This window comes from Plasmodium chabaudi (assembly GCF_900002335.3).
Source record: "Plasmodium chabaudi chabaudi strain AS genome assembly, chromosome: 9".
Classification (NCBI taxonomy): Eukaryota; Apicomplexa; class Aconoidasida; order Haemosporida; family Plasmodiidae; genus Plasmodium; species Plasmodium chabaudi.
In genome coordinates this window covers 822,627-842,442 of record NC_030109.2, presented here as the reverse complement: position 1 = coordinate 842,442, position 19,816 = coordinate 822,627, and the positions used below count along the sequence as shown (strand labels likewise).

The 19,816-nt window shown below is 24.0% G+C and overlaps 6 protein-coding genes across 6 annotated transcripts; 5 read left to right on the top strand and 1 right to left on the bottom strand.

The window, feature by feature from the left end:
- Window positions 1-2,123: 2,123 nt before the first annotated feature.
- Window positions 2,124-4,271, top strand: PCHAS_0921900 (kelch domain-containing protein, putative; the record flags this gene model as incomplete). Its single annotated transcript, XM_016798144.1, has 4 exons — window positions 2,124-3,208; window positions 3,310-3,395; window positions 3,520-3,912; window positions 4,138-4,271. The coding sequence occupies 4 exons, from the start codon at window positions 2,124-2,126 to the stop codon at window positions 4,269-4,271; spliced, it is 1,698 nt and encodes a 565-aa protein (XP_016655390.1).
- Window positions 4,272-5,183: 912 nt separating this feature from the next.
- Window positions 5,184-7,365, top strand: PCHAS_0921800 (kelch domain-containing protein, putative; the record flags this gene model as incomplete). Its single annotated transcript, XM_016798143.1, has 6 exons — window positions 5,184-5,526; window positions 5,721-5,984; window positions 6,099-6,405; window positions 6,512-6,597; window positions 6,689-6,890; window positions 7,017-7,365. 6 exons carry the CDS (start codon window positions 5,184-5,186, stop codon window positions 7,363-7,365), a joined length of 1,551 nt encoding a protein of 516 aa, XP_016655389.1.
- Window positions 7,366-8,504: 1,139 nt separating this feature from the next.
- Window positions 8,505-9,001, top strand: PCHAS_0921700 (conserved protein, unknown function; the record flags this gene model as incomplete). Its single annotated transcript, XM_016798142.1, has 2 exons — window positions 8,505-8,587; window positions 8,833-9,001. 2 exons carry the CDS (start codon window positions 8,505-8,507, stop codon window positions 8,999-9,001), a joined length of 252 nt encoding a protein of 83 aa, XP_016655388.1.
- A 1,679-nt stretch (window positions 9,002-10,680) lies between these two features.
- PCHAS_0921600 (small nuclear ribonucleoprotein Sm D1, putative) lies at window positions 10,681-11,052 on the top strand (the record flags this gene model as incomplete). The annotated part of the gene is made up of 1 exon (XM_739075.1): window positions 10,681-11,052. One exon carries the CDS (start codon window positions 10,681-10,683, stop codon window positions 11,050-11,052), a length of 372 nt encoding a protein of 123 aa, XP_744168.1.
- A 1,407-nt stretch (window positions 11,053-12,459) lies between these two features.
- PCHAS_0921500 (mitochondrial import inner membrane translocase subunit TIM44, putative) lies at window positions 12,460-13,922 on the top strand (the record flags this gene model as incomplete). The annotated part of the gene is made up of 2 exons (XM_016798141.1): window positions 12,460-12,705; window positions 12,807-13,922. The coding sequence occupies 2 exons, from the start codon at window positions 12,460-12,462 to the stop codon at window positions 13,920-13,922; spliced, it is 1,362 nt and encodes a 453-aa protein (XP_016655387.1).
- A 593-nt stretch (window positions 13,923-14,515) lies between these two features.
- On the bottom strand, window positions 14,516-18,478 carry PCHAS_0921400 (DNA-directed RNA polymerase, putative; the record flags this gene model as incomplete). Its single annotated transcript, XM_734557.2, has 1 exon — window positions 14,516-18,478. One exon carries the CDS (start codon window positions 18,476-18,478, stop codon window positions 14,516-14,518), a length of 3,963 nt encoding a protein of 1,320 aa, XP_739650.2.
- Between the last annotated feature and the right edge of the window lie 1,338 nt (window positions 18,479-19,816).

Below are 19,816 nucleotides of genomic sequence, written 5' to 3'. Positions count from 1 at the left end.
CATATATTATATTAGGCTATATTTATTCTGACTTGTGCATATTAAATATGGTTTTTTTTAATTACAATTTAAAAGGTTTATTTTTTGGCTAGTCATTAAGCAGCACAAAAATATGTACTATAACAATATAAACGTATTTTTCTATATATTATAATTGAGCTATATGCAATTTCTTTTTCTTTTTTGTTATTTTTATTATTTAACAATGATTGTTACGATGATATAAATTTCGTTATGTTGCAAAATTATACGTTTTTTTCCATATAATTTGGCATTAAATATGTTAACTATTTTATTTATTATAACAAAAATATTTCCTAAAAATATATGACCATATGATAGCTAGCTAAATTAATTTATTAATTGTTCATACATTTTTAATCCGTTTTTTTTTCTCTTTTTTTAATAGGGGAATATGTAGTGCCCAGATTGGAGAAAAAAATAAAAATAACACAAACCTTTATACAATTATATAGAACCAGAAATTTAAATAAAATAAAATAAAATAAAAGTAATTTCCCCTATTCAAATGGTGAACTAACATTAAAAGTAAATAAAAAAAAAATAAAGGTGTTTAGCTCTCTTTAAGGCATAAAGCTTGGAAAATATTGACCATCTTATATTTTTTTTACAATCTTTTGGATATAACTAAATATATATTTATGCCGATAGGTACATATTTATTATATAAAAAGTGTGGTACAAATTTAGCATTTTTTAAGAATATTATATATGAAGTTTTCAATTTTTAAATACCTAAAGGAAGTTTTTTTTTACCATGTGAATAACTTCTTACTCTTTTCCCCAGTGAGCTTATTTAAGCCCATGCTCCTTTATGGTGATAACAATATTAAAGAATAAAAGAAAAGTGTAATAAGAATAAAAACAATGATGAATTTCCTTTTAGTCTATGGTATATATAATAAGCATGGATATATACTTATATTAAATGTGCGTGAAATATATATGTAAAATAGTTACAGATTCTATTAATACATACCAAAGAAAGAAAAATGGCACATTAAGGGTGCACACTAATTTCTTTTTTCTTTTCTTGATAATAAAAAATGATTAACCTAATTATGCTTATACAACGAAAAAAATAAATAATAAAATAAATAATGTTAAGCACAATATATAATTTATGAAATTTAGTTAATCATATCTTTTGGTGATTATTTTTTTTTTTTGCCACTAATTATTGCCATTGAAAATGCTTATGCCCAATATTTCATATAAAGGAGAGTCGTTCAATACATATGTGTGTGCTATTCATTTTTATTAGATAATGTATTAAAACTTCTTTTTTCATTTTAATATGTGTAAAAAAAAATATAAGGAAAAGCTTAATAAAAATAAAATAAGTTAACCTAGAATTACACCTAATTTTAAATAGTAAGAACAATTTGTATATGTTTTTATAACTTGAATATACGAATTCTTATCTCTTTATTCCAAATGGGGATACTACGAAATGTGTTAATATAATTTTTGTATAAAAGTTAATAGATTGTTTATATCTTAATTTTTTTATTTATACATTTTTTAATTATTGTTTTTTTATCTCTCGAAGGCTTTAGCATAATATATCAAAATTTGATATATGAAAAAAGTCAACCAGCTTTCGTATCATTTTTTAGTTTTATAAAGTTTTATATTTAATTAGGGTACATGATAAATCGTTGAATGTATGAACAAAAAAAACACTAAATACATAAATAAAATATAAAACGAATTGACAATAAATTTATACCTGATTTGTATAGAGAATACCATATTGTTACTATTGTTTAGACAAATAAGATCTAATGAAATAATAAAAAATATTTTTGCACACATAATATTTTTTGAATAAAAAAAAAAAATGATACATAGTAAAATTTTCACTATACTTTAGAAATAATGTATAAATTATAATAAATTTGTTCATAATATATATTAAAGTAATAAAAAATAGCTATTTGTGAACAAATTTATGAACAGCAAGGTAAAATTGTATATTTTTTAATCTGCCTAGCTAATTTTATAGCTTGTTATAAAAAAAAAAAATACGTGTATTAATTTACACACAATTGGCTACCCTCTAAAAGTTAAAATAGTAATCAAAAAATAATATAAGCAAAATGGACATGTTTAGTACAGCACCTGATGATCTAAACCATGATGAAATAAGAAACGAAACTTTGAAAGATGACTTAAAAGAAAACGAATTTAAAAGTGAAGACATAAACAATGAAATAAATATAAAAAAGGATGTAACTGATTTGGAAAAGGAAAATAACATTACCCCATCAGTAATTGAGCAAGTTAAAAATGATTTAAAAATGAATATTGTTGAAAATGAAAAAAATATAGGACTACCAAATGGGGAAAATCATGAAAATCATGAAAATAGTCAAAATTTGCAAAATCCACAAAATCCTGAAAATTTAAATGAGCAAATGAAAAGCCCAAGAATAGCATTAAACATGGATGTAAATAACCAAAATACTATTTCATCAAAAGGGTTTTTATCTCCCCCTGCTTTTCATATAACTGAAATTATGCATAATGAAAAATGTTTAAAAAAAACAAAAGGACATATAACAGTCGAAATAAATGGGGATATATGTGTATATGGTGGTATGGAACAAAATGTCTGTATTGACAATTTTGTTAGATATGTACCAGGAATTAATTTATTTGAAAAAATGAGATTAAATTCAGAGGATATACCTTATAGGGCTTTTCATTCTGGTAATGTTATAACTGAAGATAATAAAAAATATATTGTTGTATTTGGTGGTATAAATGTTCAAAATAGTATTACTGATGAAACATATAAATTTGATTTTCAAGCAAGGAAATGGGAAAATATTAAAAATGAATATAGGCCATCTCCAAGATATAAGCATTCTTCTTTTAGTTTCGATGATGTATTATATATTCATGGTGGTTTAGACGTAGAAAATCAATTGCTATCCGATTTATGGTGTCTCTCAAAAAATACATGGACTCAAGTTAAACAAGTTGGTCCCAAACCAGAGGCAAGATATGGACATAGTTTAATGCTCGCTCCATATGAAAAAACAAAAATTGCTTTCTTATTTGGTGGAAACAAACAAGGTTTCAATAGTGCCTTATCCGATGTTTGGATGTTTAATATTAATACTAATATGTGGAAGGAGTTACGACAGTTTTCTGGTTCAAAGCCTTGCGCACGATGGGGGTAATAATAAGCATCCCATGAATGGGCCAATCATATATATTTACACATATGAATGTACATATACACTCATTTATGTATTTTATTATTTTTTCTATTTACAGTCATTCCGCAGCTTTGATTGACAACGAATGGATGGTAATATATGGTGGTTTCACCAATGGATGGATCGAAAATTATGCCTTATCAGGTAAAATAAATGCACACATAAATGGTGAAAGCTAATGTTTTAATTGTCTTAGTACATAAAATATAATTTTTTCTTATTTTCTCTATATATATTTTACTTTATTTTATTTCCCCCCTTTTTTAAGATATGTATGCAATGAATATATACAATTTCTCATGGTACGAAATTGATATAAGTTCTTCAAAAGTATTTAATCGAGGATATTTTGGATCACTTTGTTTATTACCCTATAAAAAATCTTTACACGTTTTTGGAGGAACTGATGGTTCAAATGAATGTTCTGATGTATTCAGTATGTCACCTCTTGCCACGTATGCTTCATATAAAGCATTAACCGGAAGAATTGAACAATTACACACTAAGATTAAACACATTGATGAAAATGGAAATGAAAATGGTAATGAAAATGATAATGCAAATATTAATTTAGCAGAATTTGAATCAAAATTTTCCGAACTAAAAAATGAGGTTAATAATATAAACAATATGATGAGGGCCTTTGAATCGAAATTTGCAGGTAATTTTTAAAGCTATTTTTTTCAAAAAAATTGCTATATGTATGCATTCACATGTACACGTTCATAAAAAAAAGTACAATAACTATTTTGGCTAGTTGAGTATGCAAATATGTTGCGAATTTGTATACTCTCACTTTAGTGTGATTTAAAAGTTTCAAGAGATTATTCTGTGTATGGTCTTATGAAATATTTACTTAATGTTTATTATTTTTTCTCTTTTGCAGCTCTTGAAAAGTTAAACGAGCAATGTGGAAAACTCCTTTCAAAAAATATAAGTTCGGAAGCTTTGGAAAAATTAGAAAAGCGTATAATGAAATTGGAGTCTTCCAATGCCCTAATGAAACATGATAGTATATAAACCCATACGTGTGCAATGACCTCATAATTCATTTCAAGAATATATATACATATATATTAGCTTGACTAGCTATTTTGAGGTTTTATTTTTATTTTATTTTTTTTTGGGGGTTATTCTTAATATTTTTACTTTTAAAACTAATATAATGTATATCTTTAATTTTTTTTTTGTTGGATATTAATTTAATCCGTTGTAAAATGAAACATACAAATAATTCCCATGTAACAAAAACTGTTGTAAAATACTACTAAGAATGTATTTACCTATTTAATCGTTTATTTACGAATATTATTATTGATTATTTTAGCTACCCAAATTTTTATTATAATATATTTTTATTATATACAATTTATTTTATTCTTTACACACACACATAATATTTTCCCCTCTTAAGAATAGTCCCAAGCTAACGATCTATTCTGTTATTGTGTTACTATGATATGCACTTGTTCGCTTTTTTAAATTATTAAATATAAATAAATTATTTTTATCATATATATAAGCTATATATTTTTAATGGTAGTGTTAATTTTAAATATATTTCTTTTTTTTTGTATTTGAAGTGTAGAATAAATTTATAGTAAATTATAAATAATATATATCATATGTATATAATGCGAATATTTCGTATTGTATGTTCTCCTAAATAATGGTACAGGGTGCATACACTATTCTATTTCCCCTTTACAATAATAATATAAAAATAAAAAAAATTAATAAAAAATAAAATAGTACTTAATTTATGTATTATACATATAATATGTATATGCATACATTTTTATGTTTCCCCATAAAATTTACTTTTTCTCGTTATTTGTATCGCCGTCTTTTAGATATATATATAATCCCCCCATGTTTATTATACAATGCTTTCATAAGACAATTGTAATTTAAAAAGAATGCTGAAGAAAAATGACAACTAATAAATTTTTAACCACAAAAACTGAAAATTCGTATATTTCGAAATTTACACACAATGCCATAATATTCGGAGAAAATTTATTGAATACAATTTCTAATGGTTTTATAAACAATTATGAACCGTTATATAACAATCAAGATAATCATATAGAAAATATATCCTTTTGTTCTGAAGTTTTACCTTTTTATTGTAAATCTGAAATAATTCATAACGAAAACATTTTTAATTCTCGATTTGGGCATTCATGTATATTACATAAAAATAATGTTTACATATATGGGGGCAATCAGTATGCTAGCAATTGTAACCAAAATTTAATTCGATTCAGCATTGGTACGTTTCTTAAAAAATGGAAAATACTTCTTCTTCTTCTTCTTCTTCTTATTATTATTATTATTATTTGTTTTTCAATTTATGATAACCCTTTGAGCAATCGTGAAATAGTTATTGCTATATTTGTGAGTACAGTTATTATCACAATTGTGAATATATACATGTGTCTATATTATTTTTTTGAATTTTTGCAGACACTCATATTTTTAAAGTATTAGAAGAACATAATAAACCTAAATTAAGATATTATGCCACATTAGATTTAATATATTCATCTGAAGACAAAGAGGAATGTTTATTTCTCTTTGGGGGGAAAGCAGGAAAATATATTACAAACACTACATTTATGTATAATATAAATAATAAAACATGGAATAAAATAGATACCAAATATTCTCCTCCCCCTGTTTTTGGTCATGTGTCATTCAAATATAAGAACATCATATTTATACATGGGGGTAAGAAACAAATTCAAAAAACGACCAAAACTTAAAATATAATAATTTCATTTATTTTTTAACAAATATTGTCTTTGTGAAATATTTAACTATTACATATTTTTTTTTTTTCAGGGAATATGGGAAATCTACAAATAAATAGTGATATTTGGAATTATTTCGATCAAGAGAAAAGATGGGTAAAAATTATAAGTAAAGATGAATATTATAATCAAAAAGTTTGTAAACCAAGTGCTCGATTTTTTCATTCATGTGCTCTTTGTGTATCCAATCAAGGGAATGATATAAATTTATATATTTTTGGGGGGTTAAATAATAAAAATAAATGTGTGGATGATATATTTTGGTCTTATTCCCTTAATAATGGAAAATGGCGTGAGATAAAAAATTCATTTGGAAAAATTCCTGCACAAAGATTTGGGTATATAAACAAAAATTGTCTATTTTAATATGCAGCTTATTTACTTCATTTATTTTTGTATATGCATACCCAGTTACTTACTATAGAAATATTTTTTTTTTTTTAGTCATAGCTCGATTTTGTTAAACTCTAGATGGTTTTTGCTTTTTGGGGGATACAACTATTCTTGGCATTCCAGATTGGATCTATTGGGTATGAAAAAAAAAATTTAACTTATACAACCATCTTATTTGTTTTAATACTTTCACATTTTATTAAACACGTTTTCTTTTTATTTTTCAAGATATATGTGCGTATGATATAAACTTAAATGTATGGTCAACTTTAAATGTGTATGGGTTGCCTTTAGTTTCCCATCACTTTTATGGGCATATAACACAAGTTGATGATAGTGGATATTTTTTTATTTTTGGAGGGTTACGAGATAATAAGCCATCATGCAAAGTATATAAATATACACCCCTAATAATCACTCCAGATTTCAAGTAAAAAAAAACATGCATTGTTCATAACTATTCATAACATGAATAATATATATATGTCATGGACATACAATGATATGCTTTTTTCCCTGAATTGTTAATATTATTTTTATTTATTTTTTTTTGTAGAAACCTTATCAACAAAATTGACGAAATAAACAAGAAAGTTAACTATTTAGAAAATAATCCAATTTGCTCAATAAACAAAACATATGTGAAAGAAATAAATGAAATGCAAAATTATTTAAAAGGGATAAGTTTTACAATTGCAAGATATATACAACTTATAGACGACTTAAATGATAAAATAAAAATTTCCAACAAGCTATCCCAAAATAGTTATTCTTATTTGTCAGAAAAATTTGAAAATAATATTAAATATTATGATTATTTGGACAGAAGAATTCACGAATTAGAAAAATTATCATCCTACTCTTTATCAGATCATGATGAAAATGTTGTTAAAGAGCTGTGGTGAAACAATTTAAAAAATGTTACTACCAAATTTTTAATTCCTGGTCAGAAAATTATGAAATAAATTATGAACAAGTCAGGAAAATTATTGGATAATATTTAAAAAATCGCTATGTGTGTGTAGATTTTTTAAAGCATAAAAACGATCATATAGAATAATAAATAATATGTCTTGGTGCTCTAATTAAACCTGTTGACGATAACGTACCAATGAAATGTTATTAACTTGATATTAGTAGAAGCAAAAATTAAATGCTTGTTAATACAAAAAAAGTCTAACACATATAGCTTTAGATATTCTCTACTAATTTTGTTTAAACTTAAATTATTATTATGTTAATATTAATTTTAGTAAATTTCCTACTTTTCATTTTTCCATTATATATGTTGATACTAAATGACGGCAATTAAAACATGCCTATTATTATACACACAATTTTATAAATATTTTTATATGTCCTTATCATATATAAAGGTATATATAATAATTTTTTATTAAATTTATTCATAATTAGCATTAAAACGATAAAGTATGGTATCGTAATTTTTTTTTGTTATCCTTTATAAAATATGATATAAAGTTTTTATAATTTTTTATTTGTATTTACCACATATATGTCATTCTATATATGCTTATGGGACTATACCTTTGTTTTATTTTCATTCTGTGATTTTCCATTTTTTATGTTCACACTTTGTATATTATATTTATTTAACTTGTTTATTTGGCCATGCGGCACAATATATTTTTTATAAACTTTTATAATTAAAACTTTAAATAGTTTATTTTTTTCTTTTTTTTAAAAAATATTTAATATTTCCTAAAATTTTTTTTATTTATTTTGTTATATTATTCCCTTGGCATGCACACCCAAAGAATAAATTAATTGGGGGGTATTTTTTCATTATATATGCATAGTTAAATAATTTATTACATATTTTTTTTTACTTTTATTTTTTTTTTTTTTTAATAAATAAAATTTAAAGTGATGGAATAATTCATTATTTAGCAAATATTTACATGAAAAAATATATATGCTTATTTTACTGTAAAAATTTTAGGAATTATTTGCATAATAATAAATAATTTTGTATATTATTGTATAATCATTACCCCTTTTTTTTGTTGTGAATTTTGGCAAAATGGTTTTCATTCCTGTTGAGGAAATTTTTCGAGTGTTTCCAAAGTTTTCTAAAGATAGAGTGACCTTTTTAAGGCGTTATAGGTAAGTATAATAAGAAGGAAAAATGTGGATGTATATATATATGTGATCCCCATTTTGACAATCTAAAATGCGTGTGAAATGCTCAACCCATTCAATAGTGTATATTTTAGCTGTGATTATTTTATTTACACATATTTTATGAAATAGTCATAATATGCGTTTCTTTTTCCAAAATTGTATTAAAAATTAAGCATATGATTCGGCTGCATATGTTTTATACATATATTTTGTATTATTTTTTGTAGCTTTTTTAGCATATTTTTAGGCATAGCTGCTGTATGTAAGGCACACACACCCGACTTTAATCAAATTCAGTTCACGCCGTCTTTCTTTTACAAAAACCATTTGAATAAGCTTAAAAAAAACGGAACAATTGATGAAGAGAAGTACAATAAATACTTGAACACTCAATAGGTGAATATATATCTATTTTTTAATAATTTAAAATAATATTTTTCATTCCTATAAATAAATAAATTAGCTAGTCGAGCGAACAAAATATATTATACACGCTAATGAGGTTGCTAATTTAGTTATATGAAGTTACAGTATTGGGCATTTTATATGAAAACAATTTATACATTAAGTTTGTAAACAAAATTAAAAATATGAGAAAGGGAAAATAAATTGAAAGAATATATACTTTTCATATTTTACCCAAAAAAGTACAATTTGTATATTGTATATAGACGACTTGAAAATTGTATATTATCATTATATTTTTTCCGAAGTATAAATTATCTTTCAAGTCTTTATATTTTTTAATTTTTTTGTTTTATTTTTTTCTTTTTCATCACACATTTTATGTTATATATTCCAACTATTTATTATTGTTATCATTATCATAATTAACATTTGATGAATATTTAATATTCGTAAAGAGTATACGCTATGCAATTTTGCCACTACACATGAATAAAACAACAAATATATTTATAATAATATATATGTTGTAAAAATAAAGAGAAGCGCATGTCTATAAAATGGGAAGGTATAGTGACTTCATACAATGACAACAAGATTACTATTGTTTTGTTCTTAACATTATGAGGGTTGAATATTTTAGCCCTATACACTATTCGCTAATATATTATCAATTTCTTACGTTATTTTTTTATAAAATTTGTATAAAGCATCACTAATATAAACCCTTTTCTATAATGAGTAAAAACAAAAGTATGGGGAGTATGCTATGTTCTACATAACAAAATGGGGGTAAACAAATTATAAGTTTTACCTCTAAATCGAAAGTGATAGTGTTATATAAATCGATATAATATACATTATATATGCATGGCTACGTCATCCAACCATTTTGGCACTTACTAGCCTTTAAAACTTAATACAAAATTATGAAACATTTTAAGGCATCCCATTTTCATATATAATATATACAATTTTAGCAATTCATGATTTTATTATATTTTTATAATTCAGTGATAATTTTATTTTATAAATATTCACAATGCCTACTTGTATTAGCAGTATATATATAAACAATACTGATATTAGTAACAAATTTTTTTTTTTTTCTTTAGCTATATAAAGCACAATACCGTATTCAAATATATTAACATTAAATATGATATAATATGCAATTTTTGTGTATTTAAAAATTGTTATGTTTTTTTTTGTAATTTAATTTAGTCCTTATTAATATTCCCCACAATTGTTATTGCTACTATTGTTCTTTTATTTCGAATTATTGACTTTGGATTTTGTTTCCTACTTTTTGGGGTATTAAAAAAATATGAACACTTGCTATAAAATATATGACAATGTCAGGTAAATTATGAACAATTTATTAGTAAAAAAAAAAATAGCGAAAATATAGATCTATTACCAGTATAAAAAGTATGACCAGCAAGGTAAAATTAATGTTGAAGAAAGTCAGGAAACGTATAAGTTAATAATTTTTAACCAAATTCAAAATATTAGCAAACCGTATACAAGTTTAAGTACTTATGTAAACGCATATTTATATTTACAGATATTACAATATAAACTAACTTGCAAAAAATAGAATATTATAAAAATTGAAAAACATATGAACAAGTGAATTTTCCAATATATTTAAAGAAAGAGAGATAAAAATGAAGTTAGTAACATTTTTGATGAAACTAACCAATGAAAATGTCACGATCGAATTAAAAAATGGAACGCTTATAAGTGGGGTTATAACAGGAGTTGATATAAAAATGAATACACATATGAAAAATGTTAAAGTAGTAATTAAAAATAAAAATGTTGGTGAATATAATGCCAATACAAAACAATTTTTATCGTTAGATCATGTAACTATAAGAGGGAATAATATAAGGTATTATATTTTATCAGATAGTTTACCTCTTGATACATTATTAGTAGATGATACTCCTAAAAATAAAGCATCAAAGGATAAATCATTTGGAAGTAAAGATAAAGGAAGAGGAAGAGGTCGTGGAAGAAAGGTCCCAAGAAGATAAAAATAATAAGTTGTGTAATATATATGTGTGCATATAAATATATAATAATATTACATGCACAAATTATTGCAACTTCATTCATTTTTAATAAAAAAAATAAGGATATATATGTTAAGTACAATATTGCTACTAAATATATCGTCTTATGTCTTTTCAATTAGATTAATATTTTCTCTTAATCCTTAATAACTGATTTTTTTAAATTTATTTTTGTGTTACCCTTTTTTCATGCATAATAATATATATAAATATATTTATCCACTCCTTACGCATTTTCATTTATCTTTAGTTATAACACAAAATGAATGTTGATAGCTTTTGCTTTTCGACAATTTGGTGATATATATATATTTTTTTTAAAACTTTTTTACTTTATAATTGTTAACCTTTAATTAAACAAAATAGTATACTATATAAATACACTTTATAGAAAAAGACTGCTTTATTTATATATGTTAAATATGAGAAATAAAAAAAAGTTATGGGAATATTTTTTTGGTATATATAAAGAGGGTATAAAAAATCTACAACGGCATACTCGATTTTTTGCCCTTCAAAATAAATCTATATAATATCAAGTAGTTGAAATTTTTTTTCATTTTTTTTATATATAATATGATTAACTTATAACATTTTTTAAGAGATAAATTAATTTTTTTAAATATATATAAAACATCATTTTTGGGGGCATTAAAAAGAGAAAAGTAATATAATATTATACGCATAAAACGTAGTATTATATATTAGCTTTATAAAGCATATATATATTTTATATATCGCTGTTGTTAATATATTATATGAAAAAAAATTTTAATAAATATGGTTGAAAATATTTTTAAATTCCATTTTGAGTGTGAAAATATTATATATATGTATATATAATTTCTTTGTGTTATTATGATGAATATATCAGTTTATGGAATGTTTTATTTTTCTAAAATAAAAAAACACAAAAATAGTGAGATAACGATAGAATATATTGCTTAGCTTAAATATGCATTTTTAAATTCGTATATTTAGCTAATTCAATGATGAGAATGGTTAATATTTTATTCTGTGAATATGGAATAAAAGAATTGTAAAAGCAAATATGCTTTCATCATTTTTAAACATATGTATGTTTAAACATTTGGGATGATATATATAAAGAGATAAATATGTATAGGCTTGATGTTATATATGTACTATATATGTACGTCTTGCCTTAATATAATTTTTTTTGTATATATATAATATTTCTTTATTTCAATTTTATATATGTGTTTTGTTTTCAAATTAATTTTAATTTAAATTATCACATATACTTATGCATAGGCACACATATTTATGTACATATGCCATGTAGTATGTGAATACAAATAGCTTTGAAATAACCTGAACTAAAATAAAAAAAAAAAAAAAAATAGAATGACGAATATATTAAATAATGTACTTGCAGCTAATATAAAGTTTTGTAAGCATATAAAAAATAAACGAATATTATCAGGGGAATGTGAAAAGAGATATATATATAGTAGTACCAAAAATATACCCCCGAATATAATTACTGCTGCTAAATTTGGCATACCTAATGATAAGACAGTTTTGGATGGCTTTCCCACAAGGCAGACAGCACGAAATTTCTCGAGTTTTATGAAAAATGTCATAGAGCAGGTAGGTCTATTCATCCACATGCATGTGCATGTTCATACATATGTGTGCATATAAAGATAAGAACTGCTTACTGATTCCTAATTTTCCAACCCATTTTACAGGTTAAAAAAGATATGAAAGAAAACAAGCAATACCAAGAGGCATTAAAAGAGCTGAAAGAAAAAACGGAAATTGATGATAAAGCTATTAAACTTAAAAAAAAAATTGAAGAAAATATAAATTTTTTAAAAAATATAAAAGAAAAAAATGAACAAGCAATAAAAATAATATATAATGATATTAACAAGTTTGTAACACATTGTTTTGAAAACTATTTTATATTTCGATTAAGTAAAAATATAACTGTTAAATTCTTTTCAGGATTAACAAAAGTATTATTAATAACAACAGATAAAATAACTGAGTTAGGAGACAAATGGAATGACAATAATGCATTTATACAGCTAGACAAATGGAGGCAAGAAATGGCAATTAAAAGATATAAAAAAAAAACAGGCATGGATGAGAAAGCTATAAATAATAGCGAAACAGATAGCGAAAATGGAAATTTAAAAAATGTTGAAGGAGATGTAGAAAATGATAAAGAAAATGATACGAATGCTAGTACCGGTGGTGAATTAATTTTAGCATACGAATCAGCATGGGATAAATTTGGAAGTAAATTAAAAGATATGCCTTTTTTGAATAGCTTTTTTGAAAATCCATTATTAGGAAAATTATTTGGTGAAACGGAATTAGCTGCTGCATTAAGAGTAATGAAAATGGAAGATAAGAATTTCAAATTATCAGAACTTATGTATTTATTTGAATTTGTTATATCTAAACATATCGTTGAATCTTATTTAATTGGGGATGAAGAAACACTTAGATTGCATTGTGGACAAGCAGCTTTTAATTCTTTAAATTCAAGTATCAATGAAAGAAAAAAAAAAAAATTATTTTTAGATACAAATGTTTTAATATATAAAGATCATGAGCTTAAAGGGGCACAAAGAATGGAAGAAAGTTCCCCTTGGTTTATTTTTACATTTCATACACAACAAATTAATTGTTTAAAAAATAAGAATGATGAAATTGTTGAAGGAAAGATTGATGACATTAGAGAAGTTGTTTATACGATGGCATTATCTAAACATCCAGAACCCGAAACAGAAGGTTTACTCTACCCATACATCGTTAGAGAATTTGCAATTATAGGTAACACTCCTTCATGGTGAAACACATATTTAACATTACATAGGGAGAAGCATTAATCCTATTTGCTAATTTATATACGGTTATCAAACTTATTTTTAATTTGTCATTATTTATTTTTTTTTTCACGTTTTCAATGTTTTAATTAAATTTATACTAAATGGGAAGTTATGCCTTATAGACGGAATAAAATTTATTTGTTATATCTACATATTTATAAGATAATAATTAAAAAATAATTTTAATTTATCATTGATATCTTTGTTTTTTTTAAAAGTTTGTGCATCTTTTTATTTTATCCGTTTGGCATATCACTACCATATATTTTAAATTAAAATTTTTTTTTTTTTTAACAAAACATTTTAAGTATAGAATTGCCATTTTGGCAAACTTCTTTAAATATATTTTTTTTGAGTAATACATCCCAATTTGGGAATAGTATATTCGTTTTTTTGTTCCCCCATCGAAGGAGAAAAGGCTTGCCTGCTTTTCTACCCGAACGAGGGTGGTGATAAATTCGACAAATGAATAGGGTTAAAAAAAACGAAGCAAACAAAGTGTAAGAAGTTGTATGTATATGTGTATGCACACCGGTTTGGGACCTAGCCCAGGTGCGCTAACTAAAAAAGTATTGGCTGTCTCGAACGAGCGATATATCTAGATGGCCCTGCTCAGGAGGTGGTGGGATTTTTTCTGCATATTTTCCTAATCGTATTTGAAAATTTTGATAAATGTTTTCTAAAATAGGTTCATTATATAAAGTAATAAAGGATTCTCTAATATACTTATTCATAATATCAACATTACAAGCATGGGCCCAATATGAATCATGGACAGCAGCAAAACTAAAATTATTTTGTATTAGCATTTTTTCAGCAGTCATAATTAAATGGGAGGCATCTAATGAATGAACAAAGTTTGGAGGGAAACCTAATCTTTGTTTATTTTTATGAAGTAAACAATTTTTATATGATGTTACACTAACTGATTGTAGTGGTGTATTTACTAAAATTCTAGTTCCTAATCTATAAGGTTGTTCACAAGGTAAACCAATTGGAGATATCCATGTTATAGGTATATTTAAATCGTTTGTTACTTTGGATAAATGATTAAACCATTTCTTTATAATCATTGCTCTTTTAAATATTTCACTTATAGATTCAAATATATAATTAGCTATATATTTAGATAATTCATTAATCGTATTTTTATCCGTATCTTTAGCAATCATACTTTGAATTTTTCCTTTAACTTGATTTTTTGCACCAATAGATGTAACTCCATAACATATTGTCATAATTGTTTGCTTTACAACTTTTCTTTTTAATAAATTATATTTAAAACAGTAATTTGCTAACTGGGGCTTACTGAGAAAGGTGCTACTTTCATTTTTACTTCCACCATTATCCATGTCATTTTTTATTTTATTTATAACTATATCTAATACTACTGTGTAAATATCTTGAGGTTCATCCGATGGAAGAATATTCACAGCACGACCACCATCTTTATCTTTCCCTAATGCAGCATAATGTTGTAGACCATTACATGTTCCATCTTGTTGTATAGGTATATTACTTTTATATTTTGAAGGATCAGAACAATTTATAGCATTTATTAAATCTATAGAAACAGATAAAGCTTGCCATGGATTATCTGCTAACCCCCAAAATTCTAAATTATCAAATGGATTATCACGTAATTTTTTAATATTATCAATATTGTTATCAACCCATTCAATTCTTTTTTTAAAATTTAACTTATCCTTACCAAAGTTATTTGCTAAATGGATTTTTAGCCAATATAATCCATTGGGACCTATCTCTTTATCATCTGAAAAAACTATTAAGCTTCTACAAATGTCATCACCCATATGATGTAAATGGGGAGACAATGGATACATCCTTCCACGAAAATCGATATTATGAGGAAAATATATTTTTTCATTTTCTTTGAATGTTTTTGCTACTGCTAATTTTTGTAAAAATGTTGGTCTTTCACTTATTAGGCATTTATTTAATCTAGCGATTTCTTCTTTTAGTAAATAATATTTTTTAATTTCTTCATTATTGTTATTATTGTTTTTAAAATCGATATTATAAGGTAAATTATAATTTTTATTTAAGGGTATTTTTCCTATTGTTTTCCCATTCATATATGCATATTCAATATAATGTAATATTTCTTTATTTACTTTCCAACCAACGTTACCAATTTCGGATACTATATTTTTAATCCTGGTCATATTGCACACATTTAAATTAAATAACGGTTTAATATTATATCTAATAAAATTATTTTTTAATAATAACATACCACCTTGATCATCTTCCCATTTTTTTGGTTTACATATCATAGGCAAATAATTTAATGGTACATGCGAATTTATTGCATTACTCAATAAAAAATTTGCACAGCTTTCTCTCATATGTATAACACCATACCAATTATTATTTTTCCATATATATGAATGTACAAATACAGGAATTTCTATTTTATTTTTATCTCTCCTAGATCTATACAATATTATTTCTTTGTTTTTCAATTTTTCTTTTTGATTTTTACAAAAGTTGTTTTGTTTCACTTTTTTCTCTGTTTCGCACGTTTGCTTATCATTACATTCGTTTATGCTTATTTCTTTTGAGTCAATTTCACCTGAACAAGTCATATTTTTTTTTTCCATCATCTCACCATTACTGACATTTGGTGTAGCTACTTGTTCGTGTGTGTTTTTTTTTTTTTTTTTTTTTTTTTTTTCTTCATTTTCATTTTGGCTAGTACCGTCAAGAAAATTAGCTAGCTCATTTCCTTTTTTCCATTTATCACGAATAATAAAATTTAAAGAATTAGATTCATGTTCATAATATTCCTGATAATTTAATTCTTTTTTATATTTACAATCTGAGTAAAGATCGTCGCCCATAGTTTTAGCTGTCTTATGTAAAAATAAATAATATTTATATTCATTTTTATATTCATTTTTGGCTGTATTTATATCGACGTCTATTTTAGCATTATCAATTAACATTTTTAATAAAAGACCCCCGATTGAGGCTTTTTTCATTGAATTCCATTGAACTAATTCAAAGGGTTTATTTGAAGGGTTATTACTATCGTCGCTTGTTTTGGAGGTATTTTGGCTGTTTTTGGAATTTTCTTTTTTTTCAACAGTTTTTGTATCGTTTGCACACATTTCTATGTTGGGTTGAATGGTTTGGGTTTTATTTTCGACATGTAATTTTTCTTTTATCTCATTTAGCATTTTATATTTTTGAAAATGAGAAAAAGAGACATTCGATTTGTTTTTTTTAATAAAATTATATAAAAGATTATTTTTTTCAAGCAATTGGAAATTTAGTTCATTATTAATTTCTTCACCAATTTTAATAGCAACATGTGTAAATAAAGATTGATATGGATATTCTTGTTCGAAGTGTTTAGATTGAGTTGTTACTTCATTTGAATATTTTTTTTTTAATGGATTAAATGTATATTGAATTGTCCATTTGACTGTTATAATAGCTAGTAACTTTTCTTCGATCACGTCTGGGAATATATTTTTTTTATGATGATTTTTTTTTATATTTTCTTTATAATTAATTATTTTTTTTTCTAATTCATTAACCCAATTTAAATATATTTTGCATAAACCTTGGATTTCTGTTACTTTTTTTAAATCATGTAAATTTGAAACAAATTCTTCAGCTTCTTCAATCGCCTTTTTATAAGATGACCTTTCTATTAATATTTGTCTTCTCATATTTATTATATTATTGCAACTGTTCGAATTGTTTTGCGAATTTTCTTGCATATTTTGAATGATTGGATAAATGTTATCACCATATATTAGTCTCTTTCTTTCTTTAATCCATTTGATGTCAAATAAATTGTTTATATTCATATGGTCTGTTGTATCATTTTTGTCTATCCCCATTTGAATATTAACATTTTTTATATAGTTAAATATTTCCTCCCCTCCAACATCACATATTAATAAGCCATTTGCTGATAAATAATCATCAAGGTTTTCAAAAAATAAAATAATATTTTTTTCAATCCCATTAGTATGTTCTTTATCTAATGTGTTAATATAATTTATTATTTTATTTTTCGATTTTTCATCTAGATTTTTTATTTTTTCAACTAAAATTTCTAACTCCGTTTTAATTTCATTTTGTAGACAATTTTTGGAGATATCATTTTGTTCGCTTAATAGTTCTGCTTTTAATTTTGTTAGGTCCGCTTTTTCGTCGTTTTTTAGTTCCTCTTCATTTTCATAACTATTCCATTTTTCTGATGAACGTAATGAGAGTATATCTTCATGCTTATCCAATTGATCATCGATTGTGGATTCCTTTTTTTTGTTATCACATTTTATAGACTGTTCATTATTATATAGTACATGTACATTGGCTTTTTTTTTTTTTGTAAGACTAATATTTGAAAAAGAGTTCGACTTAATATGTATTAAATGGTTAGCAGTTCTTTCTTTTTTTTTTAATAAAAATATAAACCCATTGTTATTATGCAAATGTGTGAATTTGTTAATTAGACTTCTGGAAATAATGTTTGTTTTCATTGATAATAAAAATAGTGTATGACAAATTTTGTAAGGACATATAAAAAAAAATAAGACACTAATTTATGCCTGAACAAAAAAAAATGGCTAGCCACTTTTTTTTTTTTTTTTTTTTTTTTACAACTTCCTAAATGGTTGAAAGTTTTTGCACTAAACAATATTATGTGTAGCCTTCGATCGGATGTTTTTCTTTTTCATTATTTTCAAACACATTTGATAATCATTTTGTTACGTAAAAAATGGATTATATAGTATGTACACAAATTATATTTTCCAATTTCATACTTTTTATTTGTTTTATTTTTTTAATTTAATATAGCAAATGCAATGAGCATTCTACTTTTGTAAATCTGGAAATGCTCATTTTGGCATATTCACATGTTTAATTAATTTTTATATCCTTCAAAAGAAAGTAAAAAACTTTTAAATATTCATAAAAATTGAAAAAAATAAGTTACATCCCATTTTATTTACATATAAAGGATGTCGTTTGTATTTCTCAGTATTAATGTAGTATTACAAAAGTGAAATAAAATAATCAAATTTTCAAAAAAAATAATATTTGTTTTTTTTTATGGAAAAAATTGTTTATACAAACTTAAAATGATATATATAGTCATTATACTTTCAAACAAATTAGTGTTAAAATTGAAGTATATGTGAAAAAAAAAAAAAAAAAAAAAAAACATCCAAAGTATAGCATACGCAAAATAAAATACTGGGAAACGAAATTTAAAATTGTTATAAAAAATTATATACGTACATTTTTGTAAAAAATTTCAAATAATTTTAAAGTAAATCAAATTAAGGTTATCATATTTTTATTTGCATATTATTTATAAAATATATAAAAGATAATATTCACAAAAAACGAAGAAAATATGTTATGACTCTATTTTTCAATTCATAGTATTTCTCCATGTTTCCCACGAACGTATAGTCTTTCCATAATTTGAATGCATACATATGTACGTATTATTTTTTAGATATATTACTAACATTACGAATAGCTATGTAAAATGTTGATATAATTTTAGTTGGCTGTATGGGAGATAAAACCATGAAGTGTTATTTTTCGTATTAAACACAATTTTCACAAAATTGGGTATACACATATTTATACATGAATAAATATTTTTGTTTTTATTTCATTTATCGCATCCATTTTTTATTCGAATTTTTCTTAATTTGTTCTATAGAAGGTATACATACATATCCATCCCGATTTATTATGATATCCAACCATTATATTTCATTATTCACTTATTTTTATAATTTTATTTTTGACAATTATATATTTCAAAAAATACAGAAAAAAAAAGTTTCATATTTTATAAT